General features: G+C 42.3%; 2 protein-coding genes across 5 annotated transcripts in view; one reads left to right on the top strand and one right to left on the bottom strand.

Annotated features, from left to right (window-relative positions):
* Positions 1–257: 257 nt before the first annotated feature.
* On the bottom strand, positions 258–2,652 carry LOC141556280 (uncharacterized). Of its 2 annotated transcripts, XM_074290157.1 has the most exons (3): positions 2,477–2,652; positions 969–1,393; positions 258–389 (listed from the first exon to the last, which is right to left on the bottom strand). In XM_074290157.1, exons 1-3 carry the CDS (start codon positions 2,528–2,530, stop codon positions 359–361), a joined length of 510 nt encoding a protein of 169 aa, XP_074146258.1. In that variant the 5' UTR covers positions 2,531–2,652; the 3' UTR covers positions 258–358. The 2 variants fall into 2 exon arrangements, with proteins under 2 accessions (XP_074146258.1, XP_074146257.1); XM_074290156.1 differs by having other exon boundaries at positions 258–1,393.
* SLC8A3 (solute carrier family 8 member A3) overlaps positions 484–10,244 on the top strand; it is a 208,390-nt gene continuing 198,629 nt past the window's right edge. For 2 of the 3 annotated variants that reach the window (XM_074290154.1, XM_074290152.1), the window contains exon 1: positions 1,388–1,743. The gene's annotated coding sequence lies outside the window, so the exon portion shown is untranslated. Of the gene's footprint in view, positions 751–1,387; positions 1,744–10,244 lie in introns of those variants that run through there. The other variant, XM_074290153.1, reaches the window with a different exon arrangement.

Genomic DNA, 10,244 nt, shown 5'->3' with positions numbered 1-10,244 from the left:
ATCCTTGCATCTGGAATACAAATACTGTGGGAATGCAATAATTTGATAGAACCATAAAGTAGATAGTACATATTCTGGGGAGAGACATACATCCCACCCCTCAACCATTAAGTTTAAGATCGACAAATATAGAAGAAATTATAGGCATCAAATCCAGGACTACATGTGTACAGCTTATGCCCAGAGCCAAGCCCCAAACCTCAGCCAGGCGCCAAGGACCATCTCTCTTTGGTCTTCAGACTCCAAACCAAGCGCAATTTGGGAGGCAGCCTTCTTTTATTTTTGGCTTTCAACATTAAAAAATATATATGTACCATTCCTCACCACAACTCCCTCCCAAGCTGTTATTTGGTTTTGGTTAAGAAGATGAAAGGCTGGATTCTGTTAAGCTAGAAAGAGAGGAGAGGAAAGAGAGAAGAGTTACAGTTTCTCCCAACGAAGGACCAGGGCGGTCCCTGACAGAGTAAGGGTTCCCTGTTATATTTAAACCCCACAGATGTGCTTGGCATAGACCTCAATTTCAAAATTGCAGGAGGCTACTTCAATGACAGGGGGGAAGCCTCTTCTGCATTCCCTGCCGGTTTCCCCTCCTCTCAGTCCCCCCGCCCCGCGAAGCCCCTCCCTTCTGGTTCACTTGAGAAGAGCCCAAGGCGAAATTCAGGTCAGGCTACTTGGCTATTTCCCCTCCTGCTAGAAGAACTCTGGTGGGCCAGACTAGTTTTTGGTGCCTCGCTGCTGTATGTTTTAAAGGTGTGTGTGTGTGTGTGTGTGTGTGTGTGTGTGTGTGTGTGTGTGTGTGCGCGCGCGCGCGCGTGTGTCTGTATAGGGGGTGGGGGTGGCAAATTTAAATTGGATACATTGGTGTTTTCTGGACTAGGGATTCTGTCCCTGGCTTTCCTGCCACAGGAGCCCAAGCGATCTGAAAATTCCCCCTCGGCTCAGGAATAAATATGCAAGGCTTGTCATACTGTTGCAGTTCTCGCTCCCAGCTGATAGGGTGACGTGTGGTTTGGAGGCTTGGAGATTGGCTTTTGGATTTGGCTTCTTGCTGCAGCTTAATGGGCAAGCCTCTCTCTCTCGCCCAGAAACCAGCCGAGCAGTTCATTCTGTTCGCCTCTTCCGCCGAGATGCTGGGAAATCTCCCGCGGTGATGTTGTGAGAGAGGGAGCGGGCGAGCCACAGACTGGGGGAAGCCCGGTCGACGTGACTGCGGTCGGAGGGGGCCCTCTAAACCTTCGGGTCTCTCCCCATCGATCACCCTCCTCTTCGCCTCCCTCGCCGGCGTGATCCCCGCCTGCGCCGTTTCCTCCCTCCTTCCCGGACTCGGGGCTCTCCCGGAGTCGTTGTGCAGAGCCGGTGCTTCGGTTTGGGGGGGTGGGTGGGTCTTTTGTTGCTGTTGTTGCATTTAAAACAAAAAGTCAGAGTGGTGAGACAAACCCCGAGCTCCCCTGATTCAGACCCCGACCCCTTCGCTCCCCAACCTCGCGCTCCAGATGCGCTGCCCCCCGGCGCCCTGACAGCTGCGGAGCCACAGCTTGCGCGCGGCTCTCGGGACTGATATGCCCAGCACTCGGCTCCCCGTCTGCGGCCGGCCAGCGGGAGCGATGAGCTGCCTGTGAACCTGGAGGCCCTGTGGTGGGGGGATCACGCACCTTTCTCACCGAGCCCCCCACCACCGCCCCTTCCCGGACCCCTTCCCCAATTCCCCGGGCTAGGACAGAAGCAGAGAGGCCATCGCCAAAGGTGAGTAGAAGATCATCCCTGCTCCTCCCCCCCTCCCCCGCAACCCCCGGTTTAGAAATGAGGAACTTGAGAAAATAGGGAAGGTTGAGGGTGTCCAGTTGGCCCTAGGATAGATTCTTTTTTCTTTTCTTTCTTTTTTTTTTTTTTGAAGTGTAATGATTTAAGTTGTGCGTGTGTGTGTGTAGAGGTGTGGTGTGTTTCAGAGATTGTTTTATATGTATGCTGTGTTTGTGGGTCTGGGAAGGGTGTGCGTGTCTGGGATTGTGACATATGTGTTGTGTCTGTGAGTGTGTCATTGGTGTGTCTGTGCGCGTGTATGCTCCGGTTTGAGTCTGAGAGTGTGTTATGTTATTGTGTGTGTATGTGTGTGTGTGTGCGCGCCACGCACACACACACGCTTAGCCAGCAGCCCCTGCAGCCCCCGAGTGCCCAGTTCAGCCGGGGAGACCTGGGGCGGCGAGGAGGAGGGGGGAGAGAGGGAAGGGGAATCTGGGGAAATAGAGGAAATGTGTGAGAATTTGGGGAATGGGGAGATAAGGAGGAGCGCTTGAACTGGGAAGATTTAGTCGGGCCTCGGCCAGCTTTTGGCTACCACTCTGATACTGGTCAGGGAGGATTTCGGAGAGTGCGGGTGGAGGACAGAAGAGATGGGGATTTAATTAAAAAAAAAAAAAAAAAAAAAAGTAGGGTAGGCGAGGGGTAAAACGTAGGAATGAAACCCAACTGTACATACCCTGCCCCGCCCGCGTTCTTTGCCGAAAATCAGAGGGAGTACCGGGCCCCCCATTCCGGACTCGGGGCTGACCGCTTGGGGCTGCCCTACCGGAACCCCAGGAGCCCAGCACCTGAGAGCTGTGGAAAAAGCGGCTGCACCCGGGAAAAGGCAGCTTTTCTCATCCCATTATGTGTGTGCATGAGTGTGTGAGGTGTGTGTGCGCGCGTGTTTGTATGTGTGAACCCAGGGGGAGGGGTGAAGGGGGCGGGCACGTTAAAGAGAACAAATGTCTTTAATGCAGTGCTATAAATTTCTCCCCTCCCTTCCTCCCTCCCTTCACCCGATACACACGCTCCCGATGATTAAAAACCATACACGTGAAGGTGTTTGAGGATGATGGATGTGTAGAGAGCCAGATAAGAATGGTGCGACTCACTGATGGGAAGAGAAGGAGGACGGGGAGAAATTAAAATAGTCCTAGTGCCATTTATAGGACCCCAGGCAGCAGCTCTGCACAGGGACCGGGATTCCTCGGGGGTGGTCAAGAACAACAGAAGATCCGGGGGTTACCCTTGAGGATGAAAGGGAAAGCCACTGGTGTCCGGATGACTCTGTGTGTGTGCGATTAATCTTAGACAGCTGTTGTGCTCCATCCACTTGGGCTGAGATCTTGTTTACCTCGGTTTTCAAATATAGCTTCTGCGCCATGCTATTCCCGAAATAGGGCAAGAGCAGTTCACTTTGTAGTGAGAAGCAGTCCGACTTCTGGCTTGTGGGGGAAGGAGGATTGGCGAGGAGCTTATGTCTTTTCCTTTCCTGACTTGAGGTTCTTCTAATGGTGGATAGCTGATAGTCAGAAAGGCAAATATATATATGCTTCCTCCTTTCCTTCTGCCAAAATCTAAAAGGTGCTGATGTAGCTAGATTTCCCTTTCGGTTCATGTTCCATTTCACCCCCTTTTACTCAACAACTATCTTCTCCATATAGGTATTTTTTATCTCTATAACAGCTAAAATGATCCTATGCTAGAATGTTCTAATTGATCTAGTACTCTATTGGGGTTTTAATGATAAGTACAACTCATCTCAAACTGGAACGTTTTTTCTTGAATCTAGAGGTTCTTTGGGAGCCTCTTTGAATTTTAAGTATTATTCAAGAAGATTTATGTTCAAGAGATGTCTTTGACATAAACCAACTATATGACTTTAGACAAGTAACTTAACCTCTCAAACTGCAAATTACAGAGGAATTGGCAATCTACATTGATAAAGGGAACATCTACACCGGGTAATATCCTACAGTAGATTATAGGCTTAGAGTTTCCTAAAAGCACTAAGAGGTTGTCTTTCTTTCGATCACACTGTCATTATGCACCAGACACAGGTTTGAATGCAGGTCTTTCTGATTCCAAGGCCAGTTCTTTATCTACTATGCTGCCTCTTGAGGAAGACAATACAAATATTATCTACATTTTACACATGAAGATTATAGAGGCAAAGTGTTTTGACCTACAGTCATAATTTGAAAATGGCAGAACTAGGATTGGAACCTAGGTTTGTTGTCTAAGATTAGGGTATTTTTCATTATATGACCCTGTCCCTCAAGGGTATCTTCTTTTTGTCTTCTGCTTTGGTGGTTTCTGTCTCATTCTTTCCATTTTATTTGCTTTTGGAAAAGATAGCATGAAGATATCTGATTGACTACAAGAATAATTCTGGCCTATCTTCTCCCTGGGTTATGATATTAGAGAAAAGAAATCCTTTTCCCATTCCTGTGAAATTCCTTCCATCTTATTCCTTCAGGACAGAACAAGGATAAAGTGAAAATCATATTTGCATGCTTTTAAAAAAAATGGTGAAAGTTCCATTTCCTTGAAGAAATGCCCTTATCTTCATCAACAATTCTTTTATCTCCTTCCTTACACATCTGCTTCTAATGTCCCCGGGAAAAGGTGTTCCTAGTGATTGACTCCATGTGCAATTGCTGGCATGGGTCATAGATATAGTTTGCCTTTTGTTATGGGTCAGGGATCAAGTGAGATTACATTTGTAAAGTGCTTTGCAAAACTTATAAGCTATATTAATGCTAGTAATTGTTTTCGTCCTGCCCCTAGTTCATTTCTATTTTTCTCTCCTCTTTGGCAATGTTTAAGTAGACAATATGGGGTGAGAAGAAAGGATATATTGGAGTAAGGAGGGGCTGGAGACAGCTGAGTAGCTCAAGCCTTTAGTGAAGAGAGAGGACCTCAGCAAGTAAAGTTCTGCTTTTTCTCTACACATCCATCTCTACACATCTCCTGTCATACCAATTGGATTGTTTATGTGTTTTCCCCTCTGTCAAGCTGTTGTTACTGAGACTATTTCACCAAATCATTGGAATCTCCTCTTTGTTGAGATGAGGTAGAGGACAAAAAAGTAAAAGATATATTCATTGACCTCAAATCATATTATCAAATGCTAGATTGTGTGATGGGGCAGTTAGGTGGTGAAGTGGATAAAGTACTGGGTCTGGAACCAGAAAGACTCATTTTTTAGTAACAACTTTATCATTGTTTGACCCTGGGCAAGTTATTTTGCCCTGATTGCCTCAGTTTCCTCATTATAAAAAATGGCAAATCCTTCTAGTATTTGCCAAGAAAAGCCTAAATGGGGTGATGAAGAGTTAGATAGGAATGGTACAGTGCAGACCATATTTAATAAAATAGAGGACAGATCAGCAAGAATGAGAATAATTGAATCCTACCAGGATTAGGGTAAACTTGAACAGCTTGAATAAATGAATAAATCATTTATTAAGCTCTTGCTATGTGCAAAGAACTGTGCTAAGTACTAGAGATACAAAAAGAAATTAAGATCTTCATCACTCTTAAGATAATCATATATGGGGAAGACAACACATATGAAAGATTTCAGTTGCATGTTAGATAGGTCCCATGGATCTTGGGGTACAACAAAGCAGATGTTCATTTCTCTTCCTTAATGTCATTTCTAGTAATAAAATTATGTCAGTTTCTCATGCTGAACCATTCGACAGTGCCAGGGACCTTGGTGGCAAGAACTTTCTTTTCTAGATTTTCAGTATCTATAGTTGTAGCTCTTGAGGGACCAGTGGCCAGGCTACATCTATGAAGGATGGCTTCTCAGTGCAATATCTGAAGGCCCTGGTGAAAGCATTGCTATTCCTAAAGACCTTGGGTTCAGAGTCCTGGGTTGTTTCTATCAGGTTTTTAAGGGGAAATGGTAGCATCACCTTAACAAGATGTTTTTAATAAACGTCTAAGATCTGGTAGGCATAGTGGATAGAGCATTGGGCTTGGAATCAAGAACTCTTACCTTCATGAGTTCAAACCTGGCCTCAAACACTTATTAACTGTGTAACCCTGGGAAAGTTTTGGTTTACCTCAGTTTCTTCATTTGTGAAATGAGCTGGAGAAAGAAATAGCAAACCACTCTAGTAGCTTTGCCAAGAAAGCCCCAAATGGGATTATGAAAAGTTGAACATAATTGAATAATAGCAATAGAATCTGTAAGGCAGGGAATTCTAGGTAGTGGAAATAGGTTGACAATTTTTCTGGAATTTAAATCTGACTATAGATTCACAAATACTTGCTGATGATCTCTCTTCACATTCACTTGTCCATCTCTATCCTGTAGACAAATTCACAAACACATCACATTCCCCATGCTCCCAATATACCTACCTCAGCACATACTTACTCTTTCTATTCACATATACTTCCACTCAGAGATACTGATACATGTGTGTTTCACCCATGCACATACTGCTTATTTGCTAACAGGTACTCATAGTCATTCATGCACATAATACATATTCATCTACCTACCTGCATCTCTATCCCCTACACACACACAAACACACACACACACACACACACACACACACACACACACACACACACACTCATATATCTGGTAGTTTCTTGGCTCCAGATCATCCTGTACAGCAAATATCTTAGCTATGTGAGCGGGTGATTTAGAAAGAGACAAATGGTATTCTGATCACTGACATCCGGAATGGCAGATGATGACTTTCTTGGCTTTGTACCAGATGTTAGGGTCAGGTGGAGGCTTTTATGAGCAGGGATCTGAGTGAGGAGCATAATATAGTGGAAAGAAAATGGATTTGAAGTCAGATTATTAGTTTAAAATCTCGCCTCTGTCACTCACTATTAGTATGACCTTGGGATTTCACCTTTTTGGGATGCATCTATAAGTGAGAGGATTGGATTTTAAACAGCTGCTTCTAGTGTTTCTTTGAGTTTTAATCCTATGATTCTCTGATTCAAAACTAGAGGTTCTCAGGAAGTCGAGCATCCTCCCTTCTGAATGCTCTTGCCTATTTTTTTTTGTCAATATCCAATTTATTGACATTATCTAATTCTCTGTGAATGATGAATTTCGAAATTGTAGAAAACAAAAAGTAAATGAACCAATCACAAGAAGATAAATTGATATGTGAGATGGCTGGGAGTGGGGGCGGGTTTAGGAACTCCTCTTGGAAAGGAAGAAGTATCTAGGTCATAGATACCATCTTTATCAATGACCTAGATGCCAAAGGAAGATAGATTCAGGAGAAAGTGCTTTTGAAGCTCTTCCAGGCATTTATTTAGGAGAAATGGTTAAAAAAAACCTCATAGAATAATAGCTTTAGAGCTGGAAGGGGCCTTAGAGGTCAATTAGTTTAACTTTTAATTTTACAAATGAGGAAACTGAGGTTCAGAGCAGTTTCTTGCTTGAGATCACACAGGTAACACATGGGATTTGAACCCAAATCTTCTGAGTCCTAAGTTCAGTGTGGTTTTTTCCTAATGTACTTTGATCTATGCTTCAATGATTAGCCCCATTTAAAAAAACATAGCACTTAAAAATCTTTTTTAAAAACATCATCTTTATATATATATATGTTTGACTTTTTTTCTAGATGCATTGACCTAAAATTTTAATAATGGGTAGAACACACTCAAAGTATCCTTTTCTTTCCTTTCCTCACTATCTTTGAAGAATCAAGCAATAGGCATGATCCTAATCTTCTGAGACCTCTAATCAAACTCATATTCCTTTCCCTTCTTTTGCATTGCCTAATCTTCATCAAAACCTGGGGATCCCCATTCAGTTGGATTCTGTAAGCAATGATGCTATTTTATTACATTATAGGTGCCCCTCTATTTAGTGTCATGGGAAGGACAGATGTGTCCATTTCTTTCAGTTAGTCAGAGGGGATCATTACTGGAATGAATTCAGAACAGAAGAAAAGAACAGAAAAAAAAAAAGGTAAAGACAGCAATGAGAATCCAAACAGCAGATTGTGTTGACCTAACCAGTGCCAGTTCCCCATGCCAGTCTTGGGAAATAGGAAACCAAGATCTCCCCAAGTTTGGATGGACTGACAGTTTCCCTCCAACATAAGCCTGTAATGTCTGTGAACTAATGGAATTTAGAAAGTAATCAAACAATAATGTGATCTATTTCCATATTTTAACATTTAAAACATTAATGGAAATTAAATGATATTAATATGTCAGGTTCTTGCAGAAAAGTCTTGAGGGAACCATATAAATGCAGACATCTACTCTCAGGCAATTCCTAATAGACAGCAGGAAAGGTTGACAAGGAGAGGAATTCAAGTACAATCCAAATGCTTTTGCAAAAAAAAAAAAGGAGAAAATAGATATGAATTATTTTATATTTCTCTTAGACTTACTTCTTGAATATCTCCTCTTTACTCCCCCCCCATGCTGATTTCTTCTTTAAACATTTTTAATAGTATCTTTTTCCAATTACATGTAAAGGCAAATTTTCACATTCATTTTCTATACAATTTTGAGTTCCAATTTTCTTCCTTCCTCCCTTCCCTCTCCCCTTTAAGACAGCAAGCAATCTCAGTGTTGATTTCTGACAAAATTGTCTTCTATTTTACCCAAGCCTTAGAAAAATCCAACATTTATTTTCTTATGTATAAGACATTTTTCTCAGTGCTGGGAATCCAGAGAACTCATATTCTACAGGGGGATAATGATAGTAATAACAGCAAATTTAGATAGCATTTTGAGGTTTGCCAACCTTTCCGTATTTCATCTTATTTGATCCTCATAGCAATCCTATGAGATAGTTGTGGTCATTATCTAGATGAAAAAATTAAGACTCAGAGAGATTAAATTTCTTATCCATGATCACACAACTAGTAAATTTCTGAGGCAAAATTTGAATCCAAATCTTTCTGATTTCAAGTCTAATGTCCTTAAAGTTTACAATATGTAAGCTATTTCTTGACAGGCTTACAATATTCATCTGGCACATTAAGACGTTTTACCCCAAAGGATTCATGTTCTGTTCTTCAAGTTCATTGGGGCCACAGGTTAGGACTCTGAAAACCAAGGTTTGGGCCATTGCTATTGTGTGCTTTCCTGGAAAGATCTGATGTCTTTACTACAAGCTGTTTGTTAGACCATGAAGATCATGATGGCAGGGAAGTATTGTCATGACATATAAGTGGATTGGATTGAAGTGAAAGAGAGCTGTGCAAAGTCACCAGCCTTTCTTTTCCAGAGCCACTAAGGCCAATGGCAAGATCTAGATCAGAAAAACTGGACATTGCCCTAGATGCAGTGGAGGACCTTGGCCTTTTAAGCTAAGGTCTTTAACAGGTCTCAGTTTGACTGAAGCAATGCCCCATCAGTGAATAAAGTTAGGTCAGAATTGAGGTGAAGAATAATCTCTCTTATCTAGTCATAAAAACCAAAAAAATCTAATCTGGGAGGGAAAGATCCTTAGGATTTCTGGCCAAAACAGAAACAATTGTTATTTACATTCACTCTGAACTAATCAGGACCCCAATGATGACAAAGTGGGGCTTAGCCTGGGACCTAATGTGGGTCAGTCAGCTGTATCATTCCAGAACAACTAGAGGAGGTTCTTCCTTTTCTTCATTAGTATGCTTTCAGATTTCCTTCTTTTCAGACACTCCTCTCTGCTGAAATGGGTGATGTAGCATATGGGTGTATTCTGGTGAAGACAGGAGCAGGGAATGGGTCAGATCATTTGGTCACAATTAACTATGCTAAAATTGGAGTTCAGGATCCAATCCTCTCTCTTCTACCCCATTTTTAATATCATTTTGGGATAAACAGAAGAAGAAAATGGTGAAAAGAAATACTTTTAGCTAATATGATGTATAAAGTGGTTTATCTTTTGCTTATCATCTGGCATGGTGGAAGTACTTGTTAAGCTCAGTGCCATCTCTGCCAGGTTTATGCCTGTACAATGAGGGTCCCCTAGGAAGGGCATAGAGATCCAGGGTTTGTGTTAATTATGAAAGATGTCAGTGGAGGAGGAGCAAGTATGCCCTGCCACCTGTTTACTGATTCATCTGATTCGCTTCAGAAAGCAGAGATGGGGCTAGTAATGAATGGTCACTGGCAAAAATGGAACATTTTCCTATCTACTTCTGTCTCCACCAAAGAATAAAATGGGCAAGTTTGGCTAAACTATTTCTTTTGTTACTACTTCAGCTTCCCCATGTGTAAAATGGAAATACTAAGCTTTTGCCAGATTTAAGGGACATTCTACTTTCTTATAAGACAAATTAAAGTGTTTTGAAGGAAGTTCATATATGTTGGGAAGAATAATAGTCAGAAAACCTCAGTGGATAGGACAGGGATGCTTTGGGAAGTAGTTAGTGTACTATATAAGTTTACTGTGTAAGTCTATACTTACATAATCTACTATAACCTATCAGATATTATAGACCTTGCTGGAAGAAATGCCG

The sequence above is a fragment of the Sminthopsis crassicaudata genome, chromosome 2 (assembly GCF_048593235.1).
Source record: "Sminthopsis crassicaudata isolate SCR6 chromosome 2, ASM4859323v1, whole genome shotgun sequence".
NCBI lineage: Eukaryota > Metazoa > Chordata > Mammalia > Dasyuromorphia > Dasyuridae > Sminthopsis > Sminthopsis crassicaudata.
The sequence above is the reverse complement of the archived record's forward strand: the minus strand, read 5'-3'. Positions and strand labels throughout refer to the sequence as shown.

What these genes read in the sequence shown, in the direction of transcription:
- LOC141556280 (XM_074290156.1), bottom strand. Translation starts at nt 2,530, where the DNA reads ATGGGGGGCCCGGTACTCCCTCTGATTTTCGGCAAAGAACGCGGGCGG. An exon ending in AAGAACGCGGGCGGGGCAGG is followed by an intron (nt 1,394 to 2,476) that starts GTATGTACAGTT and finishes ATGCAACAACAG; the next exon opens with CAACAAAAGACCCACCCACC.